Source organism: Colossoma macropomum, unplaced genomic scaffold (genome assembly GCF_904425465.1).
Source record: "Colossoma macropomum unplaced genomic scaffold, Colossoma_macropomum, whole genome shotgun sequence".
In the NCBI taxonomy this organism is placed as follows: Eukaryota; Metazoa; Chordata; class Actinopteri; order Characiformes; family Serrasalmidae; genus Colossoma; species Colossoma macropomum.
Window position 1 is genome coordinate 80,903 of NW_023494793.1, and position 14,098 is coordinate 95,000.

At 43.2% G+C, this 14,098-nt stretch overlaps 1 protein-coding gene across 2 annotated transcripts in view; it reads left to right on the forward strand.

The window, feature by feature from the left end:
• The first annotated feature begins 1,618 nt into the window (after positions 1–1,618).
• Positions 1,619–14,098, forward strand: part of rnf34a (ring finger protein 34a) — an 18,644-nt gene continuing 6,164 nt past the window's right edge. Inside the window, exons 1-7 of one of the 2 annotated variants that reach the window (XM_036578123.1) lie at positions 1,619–1,741; positions 6,740–6,946; positions 8,953–9,140; positions 10,241–10,427; positions 11,977–12,033; positions 12,746–12,947; positions 13,556–13,585. In XM_036578123.1, coding sequence (XP_036434016.1) covers positions 1,736–1,741; positions 6,740–6,946; positions 8,953–9,140; positions 10,241–10,427; positions 11,977–12,033; positions 12,746–12,947; positions 13,556–13,585 — 877 coding nt within the window. In that variant the 5' untranslated portion in view covers positions 1,619–1,735. The remainder of the gene's footprint in view (positions 1,742–6,739; positions 6,947–8,952; positions 9,141–10,240; positions 10,428–11,976; positions 12,034–12,745; positions 12,948–13,555; positions 13,586–14,098) is intronic. The other variant, XM_036578125.1, reaches the window with a different exon arrangement.

Here is a 14,098-nt window from a genome sequence, read left to right on the forward strand (position 1 = left end):
AGACAATGGTTCTATCAACACTCAAAGAACCGCTTGCATGCTTAAATGATTCTTTCCATGGTGTAAAAGTTCTTCAGATTGATGGAGAATGTGTTGTATATGGTTCTATATAGAACCTTTTTAAAAGCTTGACAGCGTAACAATAGCAGAATCCTAGCAGAGTCCTATTTAGAACCAGTTTCAAAAAGAGAACCATAGAGAACCACAGGACATTGTCCACCAACCTTTCACGATTCAAAGAACCATAAATAGGGTTCTTTGAGTGTTCATAGTTTCATATAGAACCACTGGCTTTGCTAAAGAACCCTTGAAGAACCATATTTTTTTAAGAATGTAGACTATTTTTGGGTACAAACAGTATGCGCGTAGTAAGTTATGTACATACTTAAAAAAAGATGGTTCTTCAGGGGTTCTTTAGTCAAGACAATGTTTATATGTGGAACCATGAGCACTCAAAGAACCATCTTTAGACTGACAGAGAATGTGTCGTATATGGTTCTTAATTGAAAAGGGTTCCATATAGCACCAGAAAGGGTAAGAAAAAAAGAACTTTTTAGTGCTATAGAAAACCATATACAACACAAAATCTCCATCAATATGAAGAACCATTTCACCATTCATATAGAGAACCCTTTAAGCATGCAAGTAGTTCTTTGAGTGTTTGTGGTTCTATTTTGAACAATTGTCTTTGCTAAAGAACCCTTGAAGAACGATATTTTTTAAGAATGTAGGCTACTTTTGAGTACAAACAGTATGCGCGTAGTAAGTTATGTACATACTTAAAAAAAGATGGTTCTTCAGGGGTTCTTTAGTTAAGATAATGGATCTATGTAGAACCATAAGCACTCAAAGAACCATCTTTAGAATGATGGAGAATGTGTCGAATATGGTTCTATAAAGAAAAGGGTTCTATATAGCACCAAAAAGGGTAAGAAAAAAAAAACCTTTTTGGTGCTATATAGAACCATATACAACACAATCTCTGTCAGTATGAAGAACCATTTCACCATTCATACAGAGAACCCTTTAAGTGTGCAAGAAGTTCTTCAAGTGTTCATGATTCTATATCGAACCATTGTCCTTGCTAAAGAACCCTTGAAGAACCATATTTTTTAAGAATGTGGGCTACTTTTAGGTACAAACAGAATTCGAGTAGTAAGTTACGTACACTCTTGAAAAAGATGGTTCTTCATGTGTTCTTTAGTTATGGCAATGGCTCTATGTAGAACCATGAACACTCAAAGAACCATCCTTAGGTTGATGAAGAATTTGTCGTATATGGTTCTATAAAGAAAAGGGTTCTACATGGCACCAAAAAGGGTTCAGCTATTGTTATGATGTCAAGCTTTTAAAAGAAAACAACCTTTTGGTTCTATATAGAACCATATACAACACTCCATCTCCATCAGTATGAAGAACCATTTAACCATGCAGAGAACCCTTTAAGCATGCAAGTAGTTCTTTGAGTGTTCGTGGTTCTATATCGAACCATTGTAGTAGTCTATTTCGAGCACAGCCTCTGATTCTGAATCTGTAAGTAAACGTGTTCTATCGGAACACAGCCCTGTGAGGGCGGAGTCTACGTAGGGAGTAGGGCACATGGGCGGCCGGCTCCGAATGGGACGGACCCTCGGAGTGAGTGAAGATGAAGCTGTTAGCTGTTGATGGTGTTCTCGGCCCTCGGAACGGCCAGGTTCTCAGTCTAAATTAGCTCTTCCAGTCATCCGGAGTGGCTATGAAGGTACTGCCTTTAATTACAGTACATTTACTACATCAGTAGGTCCAGTTAAAGTGGACCGACTGTTTTTAGTCACTGGTCCAGAGAGGCTAACCCTTCGCTAGCGGTGCTAACTGTAACTTAGGCTGTGTAGTGTTAAGTTTGTGCTGTGCGCACTAAAATATACAGTATAGAGCTTTTTATGCCCTTTATCAGTATTACAGTCTGATTTAGCTGTCTGACTGCATATTTACAGGGTCAGAACTGCAATTATGTAACACTAAACACACTTGTTTAGCATCCCAGAGCTGCAGTTAAAGCTACAGCTAGCTTTAGCTGAAGTTAGTGTTGATGTTAAAGGAAAGGGGAACTCCACCAGTTTTTCAAAATATTTCGCATAATTAAAAGGTTAAGGTGTAAACAGAGCGGTTCAGAGTGGTTTGGTGTGAAATGGTTCAGATGTCTTTATAGTGGTGGTGATAGGAACCAGGGGTCGCCATGACTACAACACAAATATAGACATTTTATTTACTATCCAGAACCACCAGTGAACCTTTATATGGAATGTTGATGATGGAAAATAGTGGAAAATCTGAAATAATAAGTTTTCTTTGGGGACTATTTTGCCTCACAGCGCCCTGCATGTATCCCTCCACGATGAATGGAGTTTAAGGCCAAAATCTTCGTAAAACAGTGTCTCAGTCATCAGGCAGTGAATTCATAACCATTTCATGTAGGAACTTTCTGTGAGGGAGCTTTTAGAGGTGGACGTCTGGTTCCTATCACCACCACTGTGAACAGTTCTGACTCGGTAAGTTTATCTAGAATGGAGCGTTTCACACCAAACTGCTCTGATTACATCTTTTAATATTTACATCGTTTAATTATGCAAGAATTAAAAAAAAACAAAAGAGTGGACTTCCCCTTTCGGTTGTTGTTTGGTTGCTATCATATGATTTACCTGTTTTACAAGGTAAGTTAGAGGAGTGAAGTCACCTCCTTAAGCCACAGTAGCTTATCAGAAAAGCTCCTACGGTGAATAAAGGATGAGTGTTGCTTCTCAGATATTGTGTTATGTGTGGATCGGTGTCTCTTTAATAGGAGTTGTGACACGTTTCATATACAAACAGAGTTAATAGTCATTTAATAAGTGAAGATCACAGCCCCCCCCTTACCACATCATATAGGTGGGTTTTGTCCTCTGATCATCAGTGAGAGATTTGGGTGACTGTCTGAGTTATTTGAAGAGCGTTAATCCCTATTTACAGCTCAGCACAGTCTCGGTCTCATTTCTAATGAGATTGATCTTAGTCACTGGCTCCTGTTTCAGAGCAGGACATCCTACGTGACCCGCTAATGCGCTTTCAGTGTGAATGGAGCTGCTGGTTTCTCCTGGCGGAGGTGCGACGGCTGCGTGCAGAACCACATCCTCACACGCCTCCCGTCAAATGCAGTGAAGATAGAAAGCAGTGATTTGTAAATCTACTCTGACCTGTGTTTGAGCCGATCACCTTTCAGCGCAATCAGCTGATACCGATCACCTTTCAGCGCAATCAGCTGATACTGATCACCTTTCAGCACAATCAGCTCATACGGATCACCGATCGCCTTTCAGCGCAATCAGTTGATACCGATCACCTTTCAGCGCAATCAGCTGATACCGATCACCGATCGCCTTTCAGCGCAATCAGCTCATATGGATCACCGATCGCCTTTCAGCGCAATCAGCTGATACCGATCACCTTTCAGCGCAATCAGCTGATACTGATCACCTTTCAGCGCAATCAGCTCATACGGATCACCGATCGCCTTTCAGCGCAATCAGCTGATACTGATCACCTTTCAGCGCAATCAGCTCATACGGATCACCGATCACCTTTCAGCGCAATCAGCTGATACCGATCACCTTTCAGCACAATCAGCTGATACTGATCGCCTTTCAGCGCAATCAGCTGATACCGATCACCTTTCAGCACAATCAGCTGATACCGATCACCGATCGCCTTTCAGCGCAATCAGCTCATATGGATCACCTTTCAGCGCAATCAGCTGATACCGATCACCTTTCAGTGCAATCAGCTGATACGGATCACCTTTCAGTGCAATCAGCTGATACCGATCGCCGATCGCCTTTTAGCACAATCAGCTGATACTGATCACCGATCACCTTTTAGCACAATCAGCTGATACCGATCACCGATCACCTTTTAGCACAATCAGCTGATACCGATCACCGATCACCTTTTAGCACAATCAGCTGATACCGATCACCGATCACCTTTTAGCACAATCAGCTGATACTGATCGCCTTTTAGCACAATCAGCTGATACCGATCACCGATCACCTTTTAGCACAATCAGCTGATACCGATCACCGATCACCTTTTAGCACAATCAGCTGATACCGATCGCCTTTCAGCGCAATCAGCTGATACCGATCACCTTTTAGCACAATCAGCTGATACCGATCGCCTTTTAGCACAATCAGCTGATACCGATCGCCTTTTAGCACAATCAGCTGATACCGATCACCTTTTAGCACAATCAGCTGATACTGATCACCGATCACCTTTTAGCACAATCAGCTGATACTGATCACCGATCACCTTTTAGCACAATCAGCTGATACCGATCACCGATCACCTTTTAGCACAATCAGCTGATACCGATCACCGATCACCTTTTAGCACAATCAGCTGATACTGATCGCCTTTTAGCACAATCAGCTGATACCGATCGCCTTTTAGCACAATCAGCTGATACCGATCGCCTTTTAGCACAATCAGCTGATACCGATCGCCTTTCAGCGCAATCAGCTGATACTGATCACCTTTCAGCGCAGTCAGCTGATACTGATCACCGATCGCCTTTTAGCACAATCAGCTGATACCGATCGCCTTTTAGCACAATCAGCTGATACTGATCACCTTTCAGCGCAGTCAGCTGATACTGATCACCGATCGCCTTTTAGCACAATCAGCTGATACCGATCGCCTTTCAGCGCAATCAGCTGATACCGATCACCGATCACCTTTCAGCGCAATCAGCTGATACCGATCACCTTTCAGCGCAGTCAGCTGATACGGATCACCGATCACCTTTTAGCACAATCAGCTGATACTGATCGCCTTTTAGCACAATCGGCTGATACCGATCACCGATCACCTTTCAGCGCAATCAGCTGATACCGATCACCGATCACCTTTCAGCGCAATCAGCTGATACCGATCACCGATCGCCTTTCAGCGCAATCAGCTGATACCGATCACCGATCGCCTTTCAGCACAATCAGCTGATACTGATCACCGATCGCCTTTCAGCACAATCAGCTGATACCGATCACCTTTCAGCACAATCAGCTGATACCGATCACCTTTCAGCACAATCAGCTGATACCGATCACTGATCACCTTTCAGCACAATCAGCTGATACTGATCACCGATCGCCTTTCAGCACAATCAGCTGATACCGATCACCGATCACCTTTCAGCACAATCAGCTGATACCGATCACTGATCACCTTTCAGCACAATCAGCTGATACCGATCACCGATCACCTTTCAGCACAGTCAGCTGATACCGATCACCGATCACCTTTCAGCACAATCAGCTGATACCGATTACTGATCACCTTTCAGCACAATCAGCTGATACCGATCACCGATCACCTTTCAGCACAATCAGCTGATACCGATCACCGATCACCTTTCAGCACAATCAGCTGATACTGATCACCGATCGCCTTTCAGCACAATCAGCTGATACCGATCACCTTTCAGCACAATCAGCTGATACCGATCACTGATCACCTTTCAGCACAATCAGCTGATACCGATCACCGATCACCTTTCAGCACAATCAGCTGATACTGATCACCGATCACCTTTCAGCACAATCAGCTGATACTGATCACCTTTCAGCACAGTCAGCTGATACCGATCACCTTTCAGCACAGTCAGCTGATACCGATCACCGATCACCTTTCAGCACAATCAGCCGATACTGATCGCCTTTCAGCACAATCAGCCAATAGCCAATACCGATCGCTGATCGCCTTTTAGCACTATCAGCTGATACTGATCACCAGTCACCTTTCAGATCACCTAATGTTGCCCACCTGTCCAGCAGAAACAGAGCAGCCTCCTCATCCCTTTTCATATCTTTCAACTCCCCATGAGTTTGTAGTCAGCTCCTTATACGCCAGCTTCTTGTTCAAATTTTCCCATTCCACCTTAAAAGGTCCAGCAGTAACGATTGAAATAACTGGAGTCAACGCAACCGGCACAGCTAACAGGGCAAAACAGTCCTGCTTCACAGATGGACTTTTAAATGTACTGAAAAGGCTAGAAGGGCTGAAAAACATTCAGTTTTGTAGTTTTGCATTTTTTATGAACCAAATATGTAATAATATACAGTTTCTCATTAGGCTGAATGAGAATTTTAACAGTGTTGTGTGAAGCTCAAAATTCCCCCATAATTCAGTGTGTGAGGTGTAAACAGAGAGATTCAGAGCGGTTTGGTGTGAAATGGTTCAGATGTCTTTACAGTGGTGGTGATAGGACCCAGGGGTCGCCATGACTACGACACAAATATAGACATTTTATTTACTATCCAGAACCACCAGTGAACCTACACGAGTCTTCTGAGTTTATATGGAATGTTGATGATGGAAAATAGTGGAAAATCTGAAATAATCAGTTTTCTTTGGGGACTATTTTGCCTCACAGCGCCCTGCATGTATCCCTCCACCCAGAATGGAGTTTAAGTTCTCTAAACTATCATAAAACAGTGTCTCAGTCATCAGACAGTGAATTCATAACCATTTCATGTAGGAACTTTCTGTGAGGGAGCTTTTAGAGGGGGACGTCTGGTTCCTATCACCACCACTGTGAACAGTTCTGACTCGGTAAGTTTATCTAGAACGGAACGTTTCACACCAAACCACTCTGAATGACTCTGTTTACATCTTAACTGTTTATTTATGCAGGAATTGTTTAACTGTGTTTTGTCTCTGTGTTCAGGCGGGCGCCTCCTGTATGTGGGCATCGTGCTGTGGTTTGCTGAATGAGGTAATGGGCACCGGGGCTGTGAGGGGGCAGCAGGCGGGTTTCGGAGGTGCAGGGCCGTTCCGCTTCGCTCCGTCTGCGGGATACTCCACTTACCCCCCGAACTCCAGCAGCCTGGTCTGCCAGGCCTGCAGACAGACCTTCTCCGTCTTCAGGAGGAGGGTGAGCACCAGCTGCTTTTCTGTAACTCATAACTCTGCAAACTGCAAGGTTTTTGCTATTTTCTGATCTTTCCGTTTTCACGCTAACAGAGTCGCTTACCTGATTGGCTGAGCTGCTTCTTTCAGTAATCACTCGTCTGCTGCTGTGTGGTCACTCACAGTCTTGGTTAATGTCACTGAGAAAGCAGAAGGAACCGCCGAATTCTTGGCATAATGAACATTTAGCCTCAATTTAGCCTTTAACATAGCAGCCCACTAGCCGGGCCTGTGTGTCAACTCGCCCTGTCTGCGGTCCTCCTCCATCGGTCAGCTGTATCACTCGCTGTATCATGTCACTTCAACCAGGCCAGAAAAACCTCTGATATTGACCTGAGTGGATCAGGCACAGCAGTGCTGCTGGAGTTTTTAAACACCTCAGTGTCGCTGCTGGACTGAGAATAGTCCACCAAACAAAAATATCCAGCCAACAGCGTCCTGTGGGCGGCGTCCTGTGACCACTGATGAAGGACTAGAGGATGACCAACACAAACTGTGCAGCAGCAGATGAGCTATCGCCTCTGACTTTACATCTACAAGGTGGAGCAACAAGGCAGGAGTGTCTAATAGAGTGGACAGTGAGTGGACACAGTGTTTAAAAACTCGAGCAGCACTGCTGTGTCTGATCCACTCAGACCAGCACAACGTCAGTGTCACTGCAGTGCTGAGAATGATCCACCACCCAAATAGTACCTGCTCTGTGAGGGTCCATGGGGGTCCTGTGGATAAATGAGACATTTGGCCAAACTCTCGCTTTAAGTTGGAGGTTTTGATCAGCAGTGATGAAGGAAAGCTGCTCTTCTTGTCACTGCACTACAGATTACTGCGCACATTTGGTTGGTTTAAAGGTCTGAGTGGCGTCTGAAGCTGCTAGAATAGTGATGGAAACACAAAGGAAAGTAGATGTGTAATTATGTAATGTGAGACGTCCTGTAGTTCTTATAAACTGTCTGTTTTGCCTGCAGTGCTGTAGAAACACAGTGTGTCTCACTGTGTTGTCAGGAACCTCACTGTTAGACAGGAGTGCATGTTGTGGAACCTGTTTCTTTAGTGACATTTGACCCTTACGTTCCTTTCAGGAGTGTTTTTGTATTTTGGTGCAGCTTCCCTTTGCGCCTCACCATTCTAACTCCATATCATCACTGTGTTCAGGTTTTTTTCCGGTTTTATATCTTTTTGTTACAGCGTTTGAAAACATCAGCTGCTCTTTTCAGTCAAACATTTCAGACTGTATGGAAACAGTACTGTTATATCATTTTGACTTACGTTTAAGTTATGAACCTTTTTTTCTTCTCTTATAAATGTACTGTTTTGAAATTACAGTTTTCTTATGAGAGTAAAGAAGCTTCTTATCACTCTCTATTTAATTTCTGTTCTGTGTCTGTTTACAGCTGTTTATTTGATGTTTACTCTTATTTTCTATTTATTGCCTCTATGTTAGCTCCTTGTTTTCCTTCTGTTAAATGTTTGTTTATTCTGTATTTATTACATTTTTGTTACGTCTCTGTTTATCATTAGCTTTGTTTTTTTCTGTTTACTCTTTGTTTACTTTGTTTATTACCCTATTTTTGACTGTTTACTGTTTATGCCTTTCTGTTTACTCTCCATGTACATTTATTTATTGCCTTTTGTTTACTCTCTGTTTACTTTGCTTACTCTATTTATTGCCTTTCTATTTACTCTGTTTACTCTATTTACTCTTTATTTACCATTTATTACCCTTATTTTAACTCTGTTTCCTGTGTTTACTTTTTGTTTACTTTACTATCTGTTTTCTTTTCTGTTTACACTGTTTATTGTTGCCTTCTGTTTACTCTCTGTGCAGTACAACTGTTCGTATCTGTTTACTCTTTTTTTAACTCCCTGTTTACTCTGTTTATTTCCTCCCTGTGACTCAGTTTATTTGTTGCTCGTCTCTGTTTGCTCTGTGTTTATTACGTCTCTCTCTGTTCTCTGCTGTGTTTGTTTCAGCACCTCTGCTGCGACTGTAAGAAGAGTTTCTGCTCGCTGTGCTCCGTCCTGCAGGAGAACCTGCGCAGGTGCGCCACCTGTCACCTGCTGAATGGGACGGCCTTCCAGCGGCCGCGTCTGATGCGCCTGCGGGTCAAAGACTTGCGGCAGTACCTGACGCTGCGCAACATCAACACAGACACCTGCAGGTACCCGTCGCTCTGTAGAACCAGCACTGATACTGCAGTTACACTGCAGCGAACCACTGACCTCGCTAACTGTTAGCCACTTGGTGGACGGGTCATGAAAAAAGCTGTCCAGAGCAAACACAAGTGCAGAACCACAGTCTGATTCTGTTCTTCGTTTAATGCAGGGGTGTCAGACTGAGTTCCTTCCAGGCCTCAGCTCTGCAGGGTTTGAGGCCCAGTCCCATTTTACCCCTCGCCCCTACCGCTCAGCCCTGCCTCTCTGTTTTGTGTGTTCTCGTCTAGGGGTAGGGGGTGTCCCGATTCTTGAGATAGAGGGATAAGGTGAAGTGTTGGGGCTACATGATCCTCCAAACAGAGGGTTTTCAGAGACTCCAAACAGAGAGTTATGAGAAAATAGGAACAAATGGCAAGATGGCTGAACAAGAGACCAAAGAAACACACAAATGTGAGAATTTTCTCTGTTAAAATCATGATAACCATCGTATTATCTTAGTTTAATGTTGTTTCAGTGTATTATGGTTTATTTATTCATCACAGGCGTAAAAATCACTACTAGCAGTGCTGATGTCTCAGTAGCTAAATTTCCCGTTCCACCTTAAATGGTGCAGCAGTTACATTCTGTTGCCTCAGGCATCTGAACTGCTGCACCATTTAAGGTGGAATGATAAAATTTGAACAAGAAGCTGGTGAATATCTGACTTCAGCTTCATATCACTGAAGAATTAGGGGTGGGTGATAATAAATAATTGCCCCCCTCTTTGAAGGCATATGATGCCCTAAATGTAACTAAAGCCCAGCAGTGAGGAGCTGAACTTTACCCTCCTCTGCTGTCACTGCAGACTGGCAGGGTCGCCTACAGAGCAGCGCTGGTAGCTGTTAATGAAGTGATGCTCTTTTTATTTGAGGGTCCCATTTCAGAGGGAAGAGTTCAACCACTACCCTGTGACTCAGTTCCAAGGGGCAACACTCGAAAACAAGGGGTAGGGGTGAAAATAATAATTGGGACTGGGCCTAACTTTCTGCTTCTAAGTTTATCAGAAAGACCTTCAGGTGCTGAACTCAGATTGTCAGACGTGATGTTTTATTCCTGATGCCTGCAGGGAAAAAGAAGACCTGGTGGACTTGGTGCTGTGTCACCAAGGGGCGGAGAGTGAGGATGACCCCGACACGCCCACTCTGCAGACACGCCCACTTTACAGCTCATCCACCGCAGACCCCGCCCCCCTGCTCTCCCCTTCACATGGAGAACCAATCAGCAGGAGCGACAGCTCAGGATCCACCAGTCAGGTGTGTTGATCCTGCTTTCTGTTGCCGCATCTGGACGATTTTCATGAATTTTCGAGTTTATCATCCGAACAGTTGGCTGAAGTCGTACATACAGGTTCCCATGTTACCCAGTTTACCAGTTGTTGTTCCACCAGCCAGAACATTTTCTGTTACCATGACGTAATCAGGCTTTGAGAGCTTGACTTAAACACAACTACGCGTGCTGCGTGTCTCATTAGTCCAACAAATCCGTATGGTAGCCCGACTTTATATGTCTCTGCATTCTGGGCATCGTGTCTTTTATTGATTTATTTAAAGATTAAATATGTTCCCATGAATTCATTGCATTTCATGTTAATATGGTCGAAATCATCACTGAAACTCATGCCAGTGGATTTTCTGATTGCCAGATAGTCTGTATGAAAAAATGGACTTTTCATGCCAGTGGCAGCTCAAAGTGCTTTACAGACAGGTGATAAAGTTAAACAGTAATACAAGAAATTATAAGTATTAAATAAGAATCATATAAGAAAATGACACAGATCATTTTAATTAAAAGATAAAAACTACGAGACGTAGAGTTTTAATGAAGCGCTGCGTTTTCAGATGTTTATTAAAAGTGAGCTCTGAGCTCGACTGTCTAATAAAAGGTGAACTGAGCTCCACAGTTTAGAAGCAGAATAACTGAACGTTTTTATTCAGTCCAATGTGAAAATCCAATTTGACTGACAAAATTCCTTCCATGAAAATGCAGTGAAAGTTTGATGAACATCATGTTTAAAATTGTGTCATTTTGCTCATATTTAAGGTTTAAAAAGTATGTGTATACTTTCCTACAAGGAAACCTGAGCACCTTAATGCGAGCGCTCTGTGAAAGACGCATTGTCAATGATGTGTTCGACAAAGCAGAGCTAGAGAGGCTGAAGCTAATTAATAATTATTCTTGCTGCCATTAGCTAGAACCAAAACCTGTGAAACGATTTCTTTGTTTTCAGTGTTACCTCTAAAAATCTGCTGGTGCGTCATTCACAAAAGAAAGAAAACCTTGTGTAGAAGCCCACAGGTCATCACCATCTACTGCTGCACCGGTTAGCACTAGTGTTAGCACACTAGCTCATCTGAAGGGGCAGTTAAGTGCAGTGACCGAAGGGTGCCTTTAGGCCGTTTTGGAGGCGTAAGACACGTTTCTGAATGTGCATCTGTAAGCTGCCAGCACCAGTTTAGCTAACCATCATTAACTCTTATAGTTCCATTACCAGGACGGCCCAGAATGCACGTTCTTACTTTATACCAGCTGATTATTTGGATCGCTTTAGGCTGCTTACCATATACAGACCAGCACACCCAGTTTAACTCCCTCTCTCTCTTCATCGCCGTACTCTCAGCCAGGTGAGGTTAAAATAAACCGCAAGTGTTTCTATAAGATGTGCTGAGTTTATCGGTGACCTCAACCACTCTCTGGCTAATCCTCGCTAATGCAGCTAACTAGCTTAGCCTGTCTCTAAATGTGCTCATTTACTCGAACCGCGAGTCATGTGGCTGAGTTGTTGTTGTGTGGTTGATGTTGTAGGACCTCGCTGACTCCACCACACTCTTTAACCTCGAGTCGACTGACCGCACACCAGAGGTGAGTAGATACTGGGTACTGAGAGAGCTCACTTCAGCTGAAGGCTGATATATGCAGCCCCCCTCAACCCCCCCACACCCTTTAGGCCTGATTAACACACACTGCGTCTGCGTGGCGTGAGTGATGCGGAAATTCTTGCTTTTCATTTCGGTGCCCATGTTAACTGGGCAGTGGTTTCACACAGGCTGGAGACTTGGTGTCGATTTTCTCTGCACGTCAGGCAGCAAAACACACTGAAATAAGCCATGAAAATCAATGGAAATGAAACAGAAAACAGCATAAAAAAAGACCTCAATTTTTAATTTAATTTAATTCATGACGAAACACTAATTAAACATTCTGTGCTGCAAGCAAATTCCCCAGTTGGTCTACAAGGCTTGAAATCTTTTCCTAATCAAGTCTGATTGCTGTCGAGGATAAACAAACATACCGTGCACTTTTATAAATTATTCTTTTTGAAAAGCGTACTTCTGTTGTTACAAGCTCAACATTGTAACACTAGAAGAACGCTTTTTAGTGCCATATAGAACCCTTTTAAAAAAGGACCATCTGCAGCACATCACCCTTAAGTTTGCATTGATAAATTTGTTTGCATTGATAGTTTTCAATTATAATTATTCATTTTAATTTACCATTAAAAAACTTAATAAATCAGCGTTTCATATTTTAGGACCTTTAATCCTCAGTATGTGTTTTTGACTGTGTTGTTCAGGTGAGTCCGGCGGTGCGGCGGTCAGCGCGGGCCTCCCTCTCTGACCTGTCCAGCCTGGAGGACGTGGAGCAGCTGACGATCAGACAGCTGAAGGAGATTCTGGCCAGAAACTTTGTCAGTTTCTCAGGCTGCTGTGAGAAATGGGAGCTGGTGGAGAGAGTGAGGAGACTGTACCGCGAAAACGAGGACAACCGCAAGTCCAGTGAGTCCGTTAGACTGACCACTGCACACACACACACACACACACACACACACACACACACACACACACTGGAGCTGCTCGATATGAACAGTAAATCCGTACTGCGATTATATTGTTGCATATTGCGATTGCGATAAGCAGTAATACATGAGACAAAGTTAATACCACAAAAAAATAAAAACATGACAAAAATGCTAGAGGGTTCCAGAGAGAACCCTTAAATAATTAAGTAAATTAAGTAATTGGTGCTACATGGCTAAAAATATTAATAAAAAAAAATTCTAGTCTTTCACGCAGGAATTTCCTTTAATTTTGGAAAGCTGGAAATGCATAAACAGTCATTTAATTTACCAGCATATTTCCTTTAATAATTATTGTTATTTATTTTTTTTTACAATAGATGTGTTTTGGGCAGAAGCTCATTTGTATATTTGTTGTATATGGTTCTATAAAGAACCTTTTTAAAAATGCTTCATGACAAGTTTGACATTGTAACAACAGAACCCTTTTATGATGAGTGTTCATGGTTCTATATAGAATCAGTTTATTCACTGAAAGAACCCCTGAAGATTCATTTTTAACGGTGTATGTTTTTTTTTTTTTTTCAGGGGAGAACGTGAGCAGTGCCGTCAGTGCAGGTAAGCGATACAGATCCGTATGCGGTTCCTAAACCAAATCTCAAACTGAGATCACATACTCAGACATGCAGTATACGGCCGAGCGAGGCTCGCTTTGTAGTCTCTCTCTCTCTCTCTGCTCTGATGGTTCTGTTCCTGTGTGTGTCGTGTGTGTGCGTGCGTGTGCGTGCGTGTGCGTGTGTGCGTGCGTGTGCGTGCGTGCGTGTGTGTGTGTGTGAGATCCGTGTGTACGTTAGCAGCTCTGTGTGTGTGTGTACGTTAGCAGCTAAGTGTGTGTGTGTACGTTAGCAGCTCTGTGTGTGTGTGTATGTGTGTGTGTGTGTGTGTGTGTGAGAGATCTATGTGTACGTTAGCTACTGAGTGTGTGTGTGTGTGTGTGATCCGTGTGTACGTTAGCTGCTAAGTGTGTGTGTGTACGTGTACGTTAGCTGCTGAGTGTGAGTGCGTGTGTGTGTGAGTGTGTCGTGTAGTGCGCTAAGTGTGTGTGTGTATGTGTGTGTGTGTGTGTGTGTG